Below are 19,964 nucleotides of genomic sequence, written 5' to 3' on the forward strand. Positions count from 1 at the left end.
GGGATTTGCATTTATACGTAGAACACATGCACCTCAGTTTGTTATTGCCATAAGGAAATCCATCAACTGTCTTGTGGAATACTAATTTAATAATCATTTTCAGCACAGCTATGAGAACTATCTTTCTTTGATAGCAGCCAGCACAAAACCTCGCTTAAACAGCAAGCTCGTCTGTTCTGATCGAACACTCTTAGCAAAAAGGTGCTGTCTAGAAGGTAAAAAGGTTATTCGCCTGTCCCCATAGGAGAACCCTTTGAAAACCCCATTTTGGTTCCAAGTACAACACTTTCAATTCCATCTGGGTTTCATTCCACAGATGCTTCTACATGGAATCCTACCCTAAACCCTAACCATAAGCTTCCCTGCAGTCAAATGACCGAGTAGCCTCATGGGTGGAATGTTATTCTTATTTTTAATAAGTTCATAATTAATTAGCCTTATTCATAAAAAAAACGCCCAAAATCCGGTGTTTCTACGTCAAACGGTTTTGTTATATTTCAGCCTTCTGTGATTTATATAAAGTGTAATATTAGGAAACCCAAAATGTAATACATTTCAACTCTTTATCTGACATGGTACACGTGTCTTATTTTTTGTAAGCCCATTGGGCTCCCGAGTGGCGCAGCGGTCTCTAAGGCACTGCATCTCAGTGCTCGAGGCGTTACTACAGACACCCTGGTTCGAATCTAGGCTGTATCACAACCGGGTTTGACCGGTGTAGGCCGTTATTGTAAATAAGAATTAGCTCTTAACTGAACTGCCCAGTTTAAATTAAGTTTACATTTTAAGAACACAAAATAACCATGTGCATACTTTTGTTTCAAAGTAGATTTGTTTAAGACTACCACGAAACACTGTGTTAGCCCACTGCAGTAAAAGGTTAACCCTTACCCTTACCTCAATCATAACTCTTACCTAACCCTAACCTTAAATACTACCTTAACCGTTTTAAATTTCAACTTCAATGGGGTGACGTCAGAGTTGGGACGTCCCACATATCCGTTGAGACTTTTCCAGTCCCCTATGCTATGGGGGACAGCCGAATAACCCTTTTGGATCCTTTTTTTCTAAGAGTGAACACCAAAGTTATGAGAGGCGGTTGGCTCAGTTTGGGAGATGAGGAGAAAGGCGATAAAAAAAAAAGTTAAACTATCTAGAAAAAGTTGTCAGCACATGAACGAATTCATGGCAAATAATAGTTCAATGTGCTGCATTCATAAAGAGGCTGGTATGGATTTGGAGTTTTAGCTATCTCTAAGATCCTCTGATGTGGGTCTTGGAGTCTGACCCCGTGACAGTGAACGTGCCCAAACACTTGGCGGAGACTACGAAAAGTAGATAAGGGTATTGTGTTTCGCATCGCTTACAAATGAACTTTGGGAGATATTAAACAACTGGAAATGTCCTCCATCTTAACCAATCTACACTGTAAGTGACAATGAATGCGCCTAAAGATGATTTAGTTTGGTCTACATTGGAGAATTGGCCTAATTACGGGTTAATCTCTCACTCTGGCTTCATTTGCTTATTAGGCTACATTGCTTTTCCTTTAGTTCATTTAGCTTTCAAATTCATATTCACTGGCCATATGACTAATAAGGAGTATTATGCGGTTGTAAGTAATTTATCAGAATCAATTATTCATTTTTAAGGGCTTGGGAACTTACCAGAGTCTAGGACACCATGCACTAATTCCATCCTTTAGGCCTATCCGGCGGGGGACGCAAGAATATCATCTCACAAGTTTATAAACGTCTGTATAAGTGATTTACCATAACACTATACAGGAAATACTATCTGGCATAACTCTGCAGAGATTCTAAGTTATGGCAGCAGTATCACTTGGTCGTTTTCTTTGGGGCCTACACCTCAAATACCTTCCTGGTCCTTTTGTACCTCCTGTGTGATAGAGATGGAGTGAGAGTAGGCTAGGCGCTTGCATGCATTTATAGCAATTGCAGACAGGAGAAATACTGCCTATCAATCGATTCTCCGTATGCTGCTGCATCTCTGCTAATTCTAAAAGAAGGACAAAGCTTGCTCCCTCATCATCAGTCTCTTCTTCTTCATACGCCGGTTCTGGAACCAGATTTTAACCTGTTGGTCGCTGAGGTTGAGGCGGTCAGACAGCTCCCTCCGCCGCTGTCTGGTGATGAATTCATTCAGCATGAACTCGCCCTCCAGTTCGGCCAGTTGGAGCTTGGAGTAGGGCTTGCGTTTCTTTCGGGTCCGGCTGTGCATCGGATACCACGGGGCACCTGGAGGGGGCACAACAGTTAGGTCTACAAACTAAGCTCACGGTCACCTCCAAGGGGAGGCTATACTCTCCTTACAATGTGACTTCCTGTGCTGTGCACATACACACAACCTGTTGTGTTACACTTGACTTGTTTTGGTCTGCAGTCTACGTCTGAATCTCATTCAATGACATGGGGCATGTTTGCTCAGAAGCAGCAGCTGGAATTCTCTGTGTCCATCTTGTCGTGTTTATACATCAAGTCAAAGGGACCACTAACTTACAGTAGTTTGTGTCACATGAAGTTTTACTGACGCAGTTAAAGCTACATTAACGTGATAATTAGGCCTAAATCTTTCCTTGCAAATACCCCTACTTATTTACCAGTTTCCAGGCATATTAAACGACTCCTTATTGTACACAGCGACAGATATTCATTCAGTTTACGAGTCATTAAAACGAAAGCCCTCTCTATTCGATGCAGTCATCCACAGCGCATTACCTCTTTAAATCACTGCACTCATTTGTGTGCGTAATCTGTGCGTAATAGACATGTTCTAACAAGCTGTATGATCCAAATAGACCCGGATTGATACATTCACATCGATAAGGTTATTCCGATTTTTTGGGGGTCTCTGACTCTTGAGACAGGACAGTAAGACCTAAGACAGTGGACTAAAATGGTCTGCAGTCTAAATATATATATATAGCCTTCTGGTTGGTTCTATCAGTAACAGTACACAAACACTTGAAGAATGATGGAACATTGTATGGCAACCCCTAATCCCTAGAAGTGTTTGTCCAACACGCAAATCAAGTCGCCTGCAGGCAAAAATCAAAACAATGTGATGAGTATCATGATTACGAATCCCTAGTCTACAACATATCCCTGGCTATGCTGAACTAGTACGAGTCATTTTATAATAAGCAAGCCTCTTTGGGATTTCTAATATCATATAACAGTGTCTGGATGAATGAAAATGGGACCCACCTCCGCCAGCAGTTATGTTGCCCGAGTGGACGGTGTGGTTTCCCGGTGACACCAGGGTCTGAGGGTCGCTGGAGGACGGTTTGCTGCCCTCGTTTAGAAGCGAGGAGTTGGAATCGGATTCCAGAGATAGGCAGGACTGCGGGTCTTGAGTGAGTTGCTCGGTCCCGTAATCATACTTGGAAAAGGCACCACTGTTGTTGCTGCCCATGCCAGTGTGCATACCGTGATCAGATGTTATGGATGATGATATGTCCCTCGCCCTATCCTCTCGTTTTAGGCTGCTCCCGCCACCACCAGAACAGCTCTCTCTGTTGCTTGCGCTGCCGTTGCTATAATAACATTTACCCTCCTCCGGTCGAGTAATTTCACACGACCGGTTGAAAGAAGGGTTAATAGATACGGGGCTGCTAAAGTAGGATTGAGAGTATCCATTGCACGGCTCCGATGGGTTCCACGGGAGGGAGCAAACATTGTCCCTTCTCGGGTAGGGGAGAGACGGTAGCCCCGCCAGTTGTCCCCCCGAGGCTCTGAAATTCGGAAAGTAAAAAGTGTCTCCAGTGTGGATGTTTACCAAAGGTCCCACAAACCCGGGATTAAGAAGATTATGCTCGCCCATTTCCGCGGGCCCGACCAACAGCTTCTAGTTTATTGCAATCTGACATTTAACGTAGTTAAACCTGGGGGTGCAATTGATTGGTCAACCCCAAGTCACGTGGTCTGAGGGCTAATTTATTCTACACCAGGGTACCACCCACTTGGTCCATCTCAGACAAAACAAAACATTAACTTCTGTATTATGTGGGTTTATATGTTTTTTTTAAAGTGCTATAAATATTTTATTAAATATGTAGAATCTATTTTTTATTCTCTATAAGCCAGCAGAGTCCAAACCTACTTCTCAGTTTGTATGCTATACTGTACAAATATGTGAAACTGTCCCTAGTCTCGTTTAATATCTTTATTAGCTGGCAAATGTTTTCAAATAGTATCACTTATGAACACTATTTATTTTCCAAGAAGGAGAGGGTGCATAGGACATCTTGTTTTCAAGCAAATTACGGTTGAATTCAATGTCATATAAAGCTGTGATGTCCCTCTTTTACAAGCTTGTTTTAAGAAAAGACTGATGTTCATTGCTGCGCTCTACTCATATTTACAGTATCGGGGTCAGCGGGTTGAAACCATTGGCTCTGTTAAAATCAGACGATATTCAATAAGGTTACTTTAAGAGCATATATTTCACATAATATTCTCACATGAACAACTTTAACAGATACCCCCTATAAACGTTCGCAGGCAGACTCGATGGGGATTGTTATGCCTCTCACAGTTCTTTTATATTAACTTTACAAGGTAGCAGAGGGCACTTAAGTGATTCAATCAGCGGAGAGTATGAACCATATTCCATTAATTAGTTGATTTGTGATTCTGAAGATGCTCTGTAGGTATCTACTATGCATCACAACACAGCCTGGTCTCATATACTGGACGTAACATAGTAGAAGGCTATTTAACAAAAACAAAAGTAGGGTGGTTGGTCAGAGTGGAGGATGGGTGTATAACGCAAACTTATAACCTAACCCTAACCTTAACCTTAACCTTATCCCCTAACCCTAGCCACCTAGCTAATGTTAGCCACACAAATTGGAATTTGTAACATATCATACGTTTTGAAAATTCTTAACATGTTGAACAAATTGCAATTCGTAACATATCATACAAAATGGATGATGGACATCCACAAATTAATACATACCATACAAAACATAAGATATCATACTAATTGTATCCCGGATGTACATTTACTATGTTATGTCTACCCCCAAATCCAGGTTGCACAACATAGCCTGTAGCCTAGTGGCCTCGTGGGTGGAAAGTTATTACTATTACTAAATCCGGTGTTTCTATGTCAAACAGTTTTCTTATATTTCAGTCTTCATATTTCAGGATGCTAACACAAAACTGAATTCATTTCAACTCTATATCTGACATTACAGGTGTATTTTTTATAAGCCCATAACCATGTGTGTGAGGTGTACACTTTTGTTTCAAAGTAGATGTGTTTAAAACAATCAAAAAACACTCTGTGACCCTGATTTTTGCCCACTGCAGTAAAAGGTTAATATAATTAACAGCCTAGAGAGCAATATTTTGGGGGAAAATACTTTCTTATATAATACCACAGGAAAAATAAATGCTCCATCTCAGAAAACAATCTAATCACATAAAAAAACCGCCTCCTATGAATAAGGCATGCAGCCAATAAGTTCAGGTGGGGGGTAAGACTGTCAGATCGTTCAGCATATACCGTCTTTCTAATATGCCTATGGATGGTGTGATACCATATTCTTTCTTTCTTCTCCTCCCCTCTGGTCCATAGATCAGTTCATCAATTGCATTGGAGTGATCTGGAAATACTACTTAGACTACTTAAATCCCTCTAATCTTAGTTATCCGGACACTCATTTCAATTCTTCCAGAGTTACGTCATGCTTAACCTATCTATTTTCCACCGGGGCAAGACCAACAAATGAATTTATATATTGCCATCCTATTTGTAAGCCTATATAATACTAATAGTAATACTAATGGTCTGCTATAGCGCGAATCTATCATTCTTTGTCTAAATCAATTTGAACATTAAATTATGTTCATATTAGCCTATGCGTTATAACATAGCCTAACTATATAACAATATTGTTACGGCTAAATGATACAAAACAAAGGCCTATTGACAACATCATTGTAGTTATATAACATTTAATAGATTTAAATGTTACGTGTGAGGCATTTTGTACTTGCATGTTGAGTCTTCCTGCATAGACATGCGCTACAAACCTGCCAAGGGAGTGTTATCTGAGAATACTAGTCTAATTAGCGTTACATACTACATTGCCGCAGCACAATTTGCCACTCAAGCCATTACTTGATGCAACCCAGACGTTACTTGATCCAGCGTCAGCAGTGACAGATTTCATAGAGAATCTGAAGCCAGTGAGCCTCAGATCCGAAATAGAACGAGAAATATACATATCGAATTGGAGACTCTCCCTAGAGCTATTCGAGGTTTAATCTCATCTCGTGCACTTTCAGAATTGCATCTCCAATCATTACGCGCCCCTGTAACAGTTAGTAAGCCTCGCAACGCAGTACAACATCGAGTGCACATCGCGAACACATACAGGTTATATGTTATGAGAAACACACGTCTGTCTGGGCGTTATTGGACATCTCTTGGTGTCGGTTAAGTTCACAACTTTATTAATAATAAGATAGGAATGAATCTCTTCCAGGAAAAGTTTCTTCCTAAATTACAAGACGAGAACACGTCAGCAACAATGTCATGATAAGTCCACGACCAATTGCAAAGTATAGCTTTAAATATCTATATATCTTTTAAAATAATCTGCATTATATAATGGTTTCACTTTACCTCAGAGAGAGAATAGAGGCCGCAGCGTCATTACGGCAGACTGCAAACCAGACCCTCCAATACCACCACGCCTTCGATCCACACCAGCTCTCCAACAAGCCGATATCATATTCACACTAGCCTACCAAACGATTTCTGCATTCAACTGTGAGCAGCTCTCAACTGTCGTTCCGAGAAAATAAGTCGTTTTGATATCTTATTTTACAAAACAAAAACGGAGGTTAGGAAGTAGTGCTTGTCAGTTCAAGGTCACTGTCTAGTGCACTGTCTGGAGTCTCCGGATTTGGAATTGCTGTCTTGGAATCTCTCGGCCTGTCCAGACAGGGCAATAGGGTAAACAAAGGTCTTTTTTTCTCTCTTAGATTTTGTACCGACAGGTTGCCACGGTTATGGCCTTGCAGTGAATCTTTTTTTTATTTTTTATTCCCTCTAAGAAGACCTCCCTTTGAACAACGCGGGAAGAACTTTAAGATTTTTGAGTGTATTTAATTCGGACTAAAATTGTGAACTCATATGCAAGATCCAATTCTCCAAAATCCTTAGGTTACTGTGAAAATAGGCCTCTGTTATAAAATGTTGTTCTATTAAACATAATTTATAATTACGATTTCATATCAATAAATATTTCTAAAGGTATGTAGGCTACAGGTATAATAAAGCGGCTTGTGTTACAATAGTCGGAATTTAAAAAGCAGCCTAAGGATTAACGCACACGCTTTGAACTTGACCGTCAACGACCGTCAAGCAGGCGTACATTCTTTTTTTCTAAAGATCATGGCGACATATAACATTTGTGTTGCCTGTGAATTAGAATGGACGAAATTATAAAGTTACAGAACAATTCGGCCAATGTAATCCTATACGTAATGACGGGTATTGTTCAAGACACAGATAGGCTTGTATGTGTGTATGTGCGTGTGTGTGGTTCCACCAAGCAATGATGAAATGACTTCAAAACAGCTGAGAGAATTGATCAATAAATTGAGTGGTAACAAATCGATCACAATCTATATATTTTAAATCATTTGACAAACTGAGGCATTTAACGCATAGCCATATTGTACAAATATATTATTCCCAAACCGTTGGAACAGCAAATAGTAACAAAATAGGTTAAAAGAAATCTGCCATCGACATAATTTATAGCGTAGCTATACAAATAAGAATAACCCAATAACGCAATATCAAAACTAACACAACATAAACCATGCATCTGAATCATTTAGAAAATATTCTCTAATAGCTGTGAGAGGAAAAGTCGCTAAAACTCTCAAAAACCCTATGGGGCATCTTCGTTATGTTGGGATTTAAGAAATGTACCTTAAATCCATTTGGACTCATAAGCAGAAAAATTAATTTCTACTGAGCAAATTCATACAATCTCATTGAGTAACTACTACTAACAGGCTACACAAATAGGCCTACCAACGCCACAACGAAACACCAATATGCGTATATATTTATATGTGTATGATATATTTATATATGATAACAACAACACAATTAAAACATCACCAACAATAATAACATAAAACAATAATAAAAGAAATATAACAACAAAAACACACCAACAATTATAAAAATACAAGTATTTTTGTGATAATAAAGCAGCATGAATGTAATATTACTATATATTGATGGTAATTGGATTAAGTGTTAATAGCCTAATAATAATCATAATTGCAAGATGCAATATGCAGCATCGTTAGATGTATGTGACTGACTGGATGAATGCAGAAATAAATCTAGGTCCCGTTTCTACTTCCGGATATTTTCAACTTGCCACCACCAGAGGTTATCAGCCCCCTTCTCAATGATCTGCCTTTGCCCTCTAGAACGCTGCTCAGCAACATGGTGGTTGGGGCCAGAGCCTTTTATTTGGTTGGGCCTGGGCCTGAAAACAACGACAGAGCTAACCACTCTAGCCCTATTTAATATTTAACCAGACTAGGCTTAAACATTAGTCAACCATTTAATATAAATTGTAAATATCAAAGTATAATTGTTTGGCTAATGGTGATGTTCTAAAGGAAGTGTGTGCTATTTTCAATGGACAAATAATAACATTTCATTTTGGAGAAAGGTTTTCTTGTGTTTTCGATTTGATTGGATGAAACACCATTTACTGAAATTAGATAGATCAATTAGATAGAATGCCACAAATGATTCACAATATCCGGTGAATAAAAATGTAAATCAAAGAATTTAAGCCTGAGAGTGAATGATTCAAGAATGTCGACACCCTCCTGCATGATTTCATTAGCTATATTTTCAGTAAATTGTCTAACCCAACACGCAATATCTAAGCTTGTAACATCATAAATATGATTCCGTTTTCATAATTATCAACGTTATATTCGGATATTGCAGCTTGAGCGTGAAGTAACAATTAAATGGACTTATATAATATCCTGGATTCAATCACGTGAACATCTGAAGGATTGTTCTGGATTTGTCATGATTCCAATTGTCCATTTACTTATAGTGTATATGGTGCAGCTGCAAGATGTGAGGGGAGGATAGAAAGGCCTCATATTAACATGCTTAAATAAAGCCCTGTGATTTGCTCGTCCAAACGTGACGACTTCTCACGTAATCAAATAATGGATGCAGAGCGAAATCATGAGGTTACAACTATCTTTTGTAAATGTTTTATTAGAGATGACCAATTGCTAAATGATCCTACGATCAACTCTATTCATGTATTATCGTCATTTATTTTACCAAAAACATTTCCGGAGAGAGCCAATTCATTTTCATGTTCAAAACCCTTAAACCCTCAAATACTGCTGAATTTCCGAACATAACAATGCAAACCCGTCATTACCAAAAGCAAAAATAGATTCTGCTTTGATAGGCCTACTAAGCGTTACATTTCCAAAGTTGTTCAAAATAGACATTGTTATTACACATGAACTCAAAACCATATATTTGTTAAGGGCCCATAGCAGCTGAACCAAACAAAGTTGAACTTTCTAGCACAATAAAAGAACAGACATCAGTTGGCTAAAATATGCTGTCATTTGACCAAATATGCATAAATATATTAAGGAAAATGGCCATTACCTTTAATGATTATACTGTGGGGCGACGTCTCACTTTCGCCACATAATTTCCTCTGAGTGTGAGGTGAGCCGTGCCTCGAGCTCAGGACACAACATGGCTGCTCGAACTGCTCGCTGCAGTCAGATAGGTGGTGTCGGTGTTCGGAGACGTCAACGTTCTACCTGTCCTTCGTGGTCAAAAAAAAAAACACACACACACACACCTCATGATGAGTGAATGAAACCATTGGTGGTTGGTTTTGAGTAGCGGGGGCTGATAGTGCGAGATAGGGGAGAGACGAACCCACTTTGAGAGAAAGGCATGCTCTGTAAAAACAGAAAAGAAGACACAGAAACCCAGATGTTAACGACAGAGCTCACTCACAGTTGGTCAGCAGTCAGAGATGGATCAGTAGGATATCGGTGCATTTCCCCTTTTTTACGTATTTATGGCACGTCATTAAGTCTAGCTGTCTAGACAGGGAAAATAACACCTTGTTTGCCTGCAAACAAACTGCAGGCCTTCCTTGCGACGCGCCCCCCAGCCCCCTGTTCAGTATTCACGCGCTGATCTCATGTCAAGGTCAAAGTGACTGGCTGCATAGTCACGGTCAAGGGTAAAGACGTCCGAATACCGCCAGGTCCAGGCCAGGTATATTACAATACCATAGGAGCCACAGCCCAAAAAGTAAAAAAAGGGAATCTATATGTTTTGTATTTGTTTCATACAGTTTCGAAGCATTATCAGGTTGATCAGTGATGCATATGGCCACGGTAGTCCCGCGCGTACGCGTTATGTTTCAAATAACAGAGAAATAGGACGAGTGTTTTTAATTAGATTCTCTCTCTCTCTCGCTCTCTCTGTCTCCCTGTCTCTGTCGCTCTCTCATTCTGTGTGTGTGTGTGTGTGTGCGTGTTTGCGTGCGTGTTTGCGTGAGTGTGTGTCCTTCAACAAATCAATTGAAATGTTATTGGTCGCATACACATATTTAGCAGATGTTGTTGCGGTGGTAGCGTAATGCTTGTGTTCCTAGCTCCAACAGCTCAGTAATATCTAACAATACGCACACATCTAAAAGTAAAAGAATGGAATTAAGAAATATAGAAATATTAGGAAGATGGGATGTATATACATTATGGACAGTGTGTGGTTAGAATATGTAGTATATCTGAAGAATATGTAGGATAGAATAGTATATGTACTGCAATAGTTGAATAGGATGGCCTTGACTAGAAATATAGAAATATTAGGAAGATGGGATGTATAGATATTATGGACAGTATGTGGATAGAATATGTAGTATATCTGAAGAATACGTGGATAGAATACTATATGTACAGCAACAGTTGAATAGGATGGCCTTGACTAGAATACAGTATATAGATATGAAATTGGTAAAACACTATGTAAACATTATTAATGTGACCAGTGTTCCATTATTAAAGTGACCAGTGTTCCATGTCTATGTACATAGGGCAGCAGCCTCTAATGTGCAGAGATGAGTAACCGGGTGGTAGCCGGCTAGTGACAGTGACTAAGTTCAGGGCAGAGTACTGGGTGGAAGCCGGCTAGTGATGTCTATGTAACAGTCTGATGGCTTTGGAATAGGCCTGATAACAATAAACAAGATGTAGGAATATTTATACTGGTCCTATCAAATAATAACATGACGGCGACGAGTATAATACAACTGCTTCAATACATTTACAAAATGTAAGGACTTTATTTTACGATATACAAACAAGGATAGGCGATAGACTTTGGGCCGAATTATATAGCTTGTCGTGTGAGCCTACTTCATGCACACATCTCTAATTATATTTTAGGCGCAAAATACTTCCTCTGCTTTCCCTGAGACATGATAGGATAGATACAACAAAACATACAGTATATCACATAGGGTATTACCTACGGATACGAAACGTGATACAAGTCGGTTTTCGACCTCCATCCATGTCTGACAACGTCGGGAGATGACGTAGAAACCGGCCACTAGGGGAACAGTGAGCGCTGTTACCTTCAGGTAGGTTACGGGTGTGCCTCTGGGTGTGCCTTGCATGTTCATATCCAACTAAAGAAAGTCGTTTTGAGATTTTTGTTTTAACCCTATCTCAATCCTTAACCCTTACCTTTACCTTTCGGAGTGAATGCCTAACCTTAAGATTTTGAAGTTTATGTCTAAACTTAACCTTGAACACGTTTGGAACAACTTCGACATTTGATGAAACATGGATGAACATTTAATTCTGTGAGAGCTTGTTGCAGCCAGCATCTTAGCTATGATCTAAATGAAGGCCTATTAGCATGAAAAGCAATGTACAACTATAGCCCATACACAGTGTTGGGGAAGCTATTATGAAAATCTAGTTTATCAAGCTACCAATTACTTCACACTGGAAGAAGTTAAACTACACTAAAGCTAAAATAAAGTTACTTTGAAAAAGTCGTTCACTACCTCCAAACTACCTGGGATAAAATAAATATATCTAAATCTGAAATGTCATGGATTACAAATTGCAAGACAGATCGCTCTGGAGTCAGAGGTTAACATAATGTGTAATTTAGCCTATTAAACAAAAAAAATTATGTTTCAAGTGAGAATTAAGCAGGTCTGATGTCGAAGAAGAACGGACATCTTGGCTACGTTACCCATATCGTGTTATTTTAGCAAAAAACGTAGTGTGTACCAGTAGTTAGCTACACCACTACATGGCTATAGTATGTAATTAACTACTGACAACACTACCGAGATTTTAATTTGGTCCAACTACCACCAAGTTACAGCAAAATGTAATATAATTACTAGTCGAATAACATAGTTCACTACTCCCCCATGATTGCCTACACTGATATCGTATTCGTTTGCTGCTCAATACCGAACATGAGGCAAACGAATACTGTAGGTTATTTTAGTTTGGTGGCAACATCATGGGAGACTTTTACAAACAAGGCAGATGAATGAAATAACATATTATTGGCAGGGGGATGTATTTTCGTATGGGTATCCCGTTGCTGTGTCCTGGTACAGCTAATACGTACGTTCTAATATCTCCACACGAGTTAGACATGGTGATCTCATATTGCAAGCCTCCACTTTAAACTTTTGTCGAAAGGTTCATTCTCTTATTAAACAGTGCAGTATAGGCCCAATATACAGGCCTGTGTTAAGCGGGCATATAATATAGGCCTATCCATGCAACCGATCCTCGGCAAACCATCCAATATCAGTCATTTTTTGTCCTGTGGATATCTCATAGACATACAAGCATACATGTCAAAAACATGCCTATCCAAAAAAGCATATAGTACTCCTTTAGGCCAGGGTTGGGCAACTTTGATTGGGAAGGAGGCCACAAAAAAATGTCAACTCATGAGGGGCACCCACATATATACCCACACATCCAGTCTACTGATTTGTGCAGTCAATCTATTTGTGCAGTTACACACAAAAAAAATTAGCGTAGAGAAAACGTTTCAGTTGTAAATCAAGTCCCCTGCACCTCTACACATTTTTCCACGGGGTGGAGCCACTTTTTTTGTTGTTCTTGCAATTGTATAACAAATTCCTGCCGCTGCAAGTTGCCCATCCCTGCTCTAGGCCATATATCAAACGTTCCTCAAAACCAACGGCGACGTGACAACAGCCCATGCGGATGTGAGATGACAATTCAAAACGAGTTCCACTAAGTGACTTAGAGGAGACAGGAAAGAAACACATCATTTAATTCATCATCTTTCATCAACGTCATGTTATTCAACATCATTTATTTAGGAAACGACTTACCAGTACGTTTTAAACACCATAATACAGCTCACATACTGCACGAAAGAAAGTTACAAGACTGTCTGCTTAGAAGGCGTGTGAACAGATCCAAATCGTTTTTTTTTACTATATATAGGCCTACTATAAACAGAAAACAAAAGAAATCGATTGTGCATCTATGTGTAATACTCACTGACTTTAATTTCTTACAATCATTCCCGTTGCATGACAGAGACATTATCCTTCACTGATAAAGGAACACATAAAGGGTTTGAGACATTCCAATTGACAACCCTGTGATACGAGAGAATATGAATTAAATAATAAAGGCATTGCACTGTACATGTATAACAATAGCAGCCTTGCTTTAACCTTATTAACAAAACATATCCCACAGAAAGAAAACATATATAGCTTCTGAAATCGGAGACAGGGGCGGTTTTGTATCATTCGAAGCCCCCGCAAAAACCCTCTGAGTTCTTGGCTGAAGAGAATAAATCTCATGTAGTTTTTTTTCTGTAGCCTTTCGAGTTCATTCGTTGTCGTTCTCCCTGACCAGTTTATGTCCATATTGCAATTCTCTTTCTGTTGATGGCGCGATGAAGATATCTAATATGTCTGTTTTGATCTGGCTGTCTGTTGGACGAAAAGTCCTGGAAATGTCAATTGGTTTGGAGAAAAAAAAAAACACGCAATCCTTGTGTCTTTTTGAAATACAGATATCGTTTTAAATATTATATATTTATATATGTACATTCATATAAAACAATGTTTAACTGATTTCTCAATATTTTCACAGTTTTTATAGCATTTCTTTCTCTATATCGAAAAAAGAGCGGTTGGTGATGGCATGGATGTGTGGACTGTTGGAACTTAAATAAAACACACTGCCGAAGTATTCTTCAGGCTTGGTTGTCTCTAAGAGGTAAATTATGGATTGAAAGACGGTGGGATGGATATCAGCTGCAGTGTACAATGGGCCGGAAATCTATCAAGTAGTAGGCGTGTGATTACTAGTCTTGGATTTACAGACAAATTTCTTCTCTTTCACCCGTCGGTTCTGGAACCAAATGGTGACTTGGCGCTCTGAGAGGTTGGTCCCAGCGGAGATGCGTCTTCTTTTGTCTTTGGTGATGAACTTGCTGGCAGCGTACTCTTTCTCCAGCTCCTTCAATTGGAGCTTGGTGTAGGGAACCCGCTTCTTACGTCCACGACGGTAGCTACTGATCTCAGGCTGCAAAGGGACTACGTCTGGAGAGAAAAAAAGAGAGATGGAGAGATGTAATTACGCAAAGACATTTCCCAGCACTAATTTTGCATGTGATCAATTCAAATGTATTTCATTTATTAATACGTTTGTTATAAAGATGCAAATATGTCAAAAAGGCCTTATAGACATTAAATAAATCACATTACCTGGGCCTATTGTGCGTATTTAAATTGAAACATTACGCACGAGATTTTTGGATGCACAATTGGCCGTCTACTCTTTTATTGGTATTTAAATGTTTATTTATTCACTTTCATCGCTGAAGTTCACATACAATAATATAATAAGCATGTTGTTATATGTATCCAGGCACCTGAGGTGTATGAGGAATTAGATGTTTTTTTTTTGAGTGACAGGCAAACATTTGTGAAATATTGTTTTTCTTCAAAATATGATCATCTTGATCCGTGATAAAGACATGAAAGACACAGAGATGGTCCTTGAGGGTCGATGCATCGTTTATACTTGCTTGCATATCTCGAAAAGGGGATGAGGGATTTAAGTAGTCTCTCTCTCAGATTTTTTTATGAGAATAACATATGCGTGGCCTTGCTGATGTACACAATGTTGTAAAGTAGTTCAATAAAATAAGGATTATATAAGGGACCAAATCTCCAAAACATCCAACCTACCCCAAATATCTATTATTGTTCATATAATTGATATAAACATAAAAATATCAACAATACGTTTTTCAACAGTGGACATATCACTGCGTAGTTACACAAATGATATGCCCTGCCATGGATCTCTGAATATTTTGGTATTGTACTGTGATGATAAGATGAGCACTTCTGGATAATAGTATTGCATTTCTTTAATATTGCACTTACCTCTACCGGGTCAATTAACCTGATATAGGCGTAGCCTAGTTATCAAGAACAGGTTGACACGATCAAACTTTTGAGTAGGCCCATTAAAGTGGAAATAGCTAAACGTTTGATTTATGTTGGGAATTGGGATTTGAGTTACCTAAAGCTACGACTTAGGTCTGTCTGGCTGCTCAAAAAGCTGCTAGACAGACCAACAGTTCTGCCTGTATGGGTGACATGAAAGGACAGGTATGGCTTTGCTTTAAAGACGAGACTAGGTTTGGGGTTGGGGTAGCCTAGGTTCATGGTAGTAAGATGAAACATACCCTATAGGTCTACTAACGTTTTTACATATCAGATCATTTTCGTTAGCATTCCATAAATACTGAATATTATAATTAGACTACGTTCTTTGGGTCAAAATATGCATTTGGAAATGTTGGACAGTCATGATGCTAAGTGAGCTAGAAGGAATTAGAAATACGCAAATAACAGGTACGCATCCCTTCATTCTCACTGTATTTCTTGATATCGAAATATTTGTTAACAAAACTAGAACATGTTAGTTTCCTGGTCAAAATGTGTTTTGTGAAACGAAACGTGAGGAAAGAAATGATTTGGTGTACGGCACGTCCGCCATGCTATATCAAAATATTCCATGGTAAACCCAGTGCTATTTGGAAAATATTATGGTTGAAATTGTGCACTCGCACATGTTCTCATGTTTTCTCAAGTCAATTGAAATGTGGGCATCATTGTCCCAAGATTGTTTAGGATTTAAGCGTTTTCAGAGGAAATGTTCAATATTTTCGGGGGAAATGTAAAGTCTCAAAGTTTAACTTACAGTTCTACACACAACCACACACTGACATACACAGACCCATAGGCTACACATTAATTGTGTGTGTGTGTGTGTGTGTGTGTGTGTGTGTGTGTGTGTGTGTGTGTGTGTGTGTGTGTGTGTGTGTGTGTGTGTGTGTGTGTGTGTGTGTGTGTGTGTGTGTGTGTGTGTGTGTGTGTGGTGCGTAATGCACGAGCTCGTCGTCCGCGTGTGTGTTTTTAAGGAAACTACTGGAAAAGGAGGAAAAATGGCGTGAGGACAGAGCTAGCTAGGGCAACAATTTAACGCATCAGTATCCGAAATGCACACACACATTTCACCAAGAGGTTAAAACCTTGCTGTAAACGAAGCAGTCTAGTAAACACCATGTAAACAGCATACTGGACGGTTATGGGATCTGTATCATTTATCAAATATCAGACTATAGGCTATGTGACAAATACAAAGGAAACTTTGTTTTTAAAAGCCATTGGATTGTCAATAGTTATGCAACACAGTATTTGAGACAGATATTAGGCGCACACGTCTTTGGCGAATGGAAAATTAATTCTGCCTATGCAAACCCGCTCTCGTGCAACATTGCAGACTCTGCAGAGATTTATTGGCACAATCCAAACAGTAGCCTATAGCCTAGCTCGCTAATTTGATCATACAAGGAGAAAGGATATGTGTTCATGCCCCTGTCTATTCTGCCACTGTGTGACTCACTACCCGGTTTAAGCACTATTGCAGTCTTGGAAATAACAAAGCTGAAACGAATTGTTTTGTTTCTGAATAGTTTATAGTCTGCCCAATATGTCATGCATGTTTTTTATTACCAGATACATAAAATCACATTGAGTAGGGTGTTATCGCTTACGATTCATTTTTCAGAAATGGTTTCAACCAAAGCACAATCCATGGTGTTGAGTTGAATTGAAGGACGTGAATTGAAGGATTTTGGCATATTTTAGCGATCAGCGTCATAACCAACCAACCTCGCAGACACTCCCCCAGTAAAGGACCCAGTGGATGAAAATAGCCTACCATGTCTGGCTGTCAGTTTCATTACGCTGTGAAATGTTCTACAAATATTGCGCTGTCTCTCAATAATGCACTAAAGGGATTCTATACATTTAAATACCTTGTCGTTTGTATATCACTCTACACTTGATCATTGACATATAGGTTATGGACTTTGGTGTGGCACATGATAAAGGATACGGCTACATTACGATGAGGAAATCATTGCATTTCATATAGAAACCCCGTGATTAAAATCCAATAACAACGACGTACATTTCGACGGAGGGAAAAGGTTACTACAATCATGGATAACAATTCTAAGCTAAATAAAAACAAAGGACAATGCTGCAATTTCACACATTCTCTATACATTTAAATGTCAAAACATATCACATTTCATACCTGGAAATGGTGATTTCCAAAGATGAGTGGACTGTGTTTGCTCCTTGGAACAGTACACCTGCCCATCCCAGCCATTCGACAGAGCCCAGTGCTGGTAGCCCTCCATAGGAATCAATGCGTCGTGCCTGGGTTCGGGGTGGCTGATCCCGGGCACCACAGACATGTCTAGATATCCAGGAACCGCTTGGTACGAGCTAGGAAAACTGGGATAGAAGGCGAACTCTTTCGCCCTGCTAGACACCTCTTCGGTGGGCAACGCGGTGTGGGGGTCGGCATATTTCTCTGCAGGGTGGTACGAGCAGGGCTTCTGCTGCAAGTTCACGTTGTGCGAGTGAGATAACCTACAACCGTAATAAGGGTTTCCAAACGGATAACCGTAGCTCAGAGATGCACTGGAGGAAGTTTGGGGAGCAGGACACTGTCGGCCGGTGTCTGGGGAAGATATATCCGAGTACACCGAGCCCTGGTGAGTCGCTATAGTGCCAGAATGTCGCCCCAACCCGGGGTGCGACATCAGGTCCCTGCAGTGGGTCGCCGGGCAATTCCCGCTCAGTCCCTCCATTGTTTGGTTTTTATTCGGATTATTTTCATTCGGGCTTTTTTCATAAACGTACATCAAGGTGTCCGCCCAGCGTGGATGCAGAACCAGTGAAGTTGTCATATCAGGGGCTGCCGATGGTTTTTAAAAGTCGACTACTCCAAGACCGACACCTCATTTCCAACTACATTTTACGTGAGCGCATGCGCAACCGAGACCCGTGTGTCCAGTTCATTAAGGTTCTGGCACGTGATATGCTAACGAGTCCGAAGAGATTGGGGCTTGTGAGTGGGGGGAGAATAGCCCTTTAAACAACTAGCAGCTCAAGTTTCACTGGGTCTTTCTGTGGAATACAGGGTCCCATCATTGGCTGAAGTCACCTACACGAACATCCTTAAAGGGGAGGTTGGAAACCTTAGGTGAAGGGGGCAACAAAAACAATCTGCAAAGTTTGGCCGACACAGGAAAATATTAACCTGAAGTAAACATTTCATTAACTCAGAATTGTTTTCATTTTGGTTAAGATGAAAAATACATTTGAGTGGTATTATAATAAATGAATATGCAAGTCTAGGCCTTCTTATGCTTTGTGTGACAGTGCCGGTGTTGGTTTCATTAACAAATGTTCCATCAATTAATTTATTTTGGAGTCAGAGTGGAAAATGTTTAGGCTGCATGACCAAAATTAAGTTGCATATTCAAACTTGCATATTCACACAAGTGGTTAACATAATATCTTATATCCAAATGCAAATAGACAAGAGTAAGCTATGTAATCAAAAATGTAATTGTGTATTTTCTTATAATGAAAATAATGAGACTACCATTGGTAAAACATTAAATCGGCTTGGTTTGTCAGCGAGCTGTGTGTAGGCTACGGGTAAGTAGCTGCAGCATTCCGAACTCCATTGGCATGAATTCTACTGCTTACTCTAATTTCAATAAAAACTCATTCAGGCCGTTTAATTAGGCTACAGGATTGCATCTTTCATTTACGAACGTAGCCTAGTTGGTGAACTATAATCCATGGCGCATTTCAAATGCAGTTTATTAGACTTTTTTTTTAAATAATCCTAACTCATATTTGTGGGAGAAAATAGAGGGCGTCACATTTGGCTCTTTTTGAGAAATCCTAAGGTGATGAGTATAATCTAAATCTTGGGTCAGGTTTGTCAAAATTCAAGCGCAAGATTTTCCTATATGTTGTTCTTATCGTGGACCCTTCAATTGCCTTCACATTCGAATAAATATCGATAGCTATGAATGTGCAAAAAAATATTTTTTTTTCAGCCTTTTGCAATCGGTAGAGTGATAGACTTGAGGGAAAGTAACATCGCAAGATGATTTGTAGCCTATTGCAATAATAACATGTTACTGAAAAAGCACAACTGTGTTCTGTTTTTCCACTTTTTTTAATGATTCCAAAATAATACCCCGTCAGTTAAAGAAAAAAAACGTCAGAACAGGTTCACATATGAGTAGGCTTTATTTGTGTGGAGGAGATCCATTTATTTATTTGTTTGGAAGAAGAAGGATTACTTCAGGCGCAGGCACTCGTTTTTTATTCATTTGTCATTCTTTCCTTTGGACCGAAGACAGACACATTCAAATGTAGAACATTAAAATAC

At 39.5% G+C, this 19,964-nt stretch overlaps 2 protein-coding genes across 2 annotated transcripts; both read right to left on the minus strand.

The window, feature by feature from the left end:
- Window positions 1-1,916: 1,916 nt before the first annotated feature.
- On the minus strand, window positions 1,917-3,915 carry hoxc12aa (homeobox protein HoxC12aa). Its single transcript, NM_001141907.1, has 2 exons — window positions 3,228-3,915; window positions 1,917-2,258 (listed from the first exon to the last, which is right to left on the minus strand). Exons 1-2 carry the CDS (start codon window positions 3,841-3,843, stop codon window positions 2,020-2,022), a joined length of 855 nt encoding a protein of 284 aa, NP_001135379.1. The 5' UTR covers window positions 3,844-3,915; the 3' UTR covers window positions 1,917-2,019.
- Window positions 3,916-14,299: 10,384 nt separating this feature from the next.
- hoxc13aa (homeobox protein HoxC13aa) lies at window positions 14,300-18,798 on the minus strand. The gene is given in 2 exon segments (NM_001139524.1): window positions 14,300-14,719; window positions 17,799-18,798. Coding segments are annotated over 2 exon segments (921 nt in total). The 5' UTR covers window positions 18,460-18,798; the 3' UTR covers window positions 14,300-14,459.
- Window positions 18,799-19,964: the final 1,166 nt, after the last annotated feature.

This window comes from Salmo salar, chromosome 13 (assembly GCF_965601325.2).
Source record: "Salmo salar chromosome 13, fSalSal1, whole genome shotgun sequence".
Taxonomy (NCBI): Eukaryota; Metazoa; Chordata; class Actinopteri; order Salmoniformes; family Salmonidae; genus Salmo; species Salmo salar.

What these genes read in the sequence shown, in the direction of transcription:
- hoxc12aa (NM_001141907.1), bottom strand. Translation starts at nt 3,843, where the DNA reads ATGGGCGAGCATAATCTTCTTAATCCCGGGTTTGTGGGACCTTTGGTA. An exon ending in CAACATAACTGCTGGCGGAG is followed by an intron (nt 2,259 to 3,227) that starts GTGGGTCCCATT and finishes TGCCCCCTCCAG; the next exon opens with GTGCCCCGTGGTATCCGATG.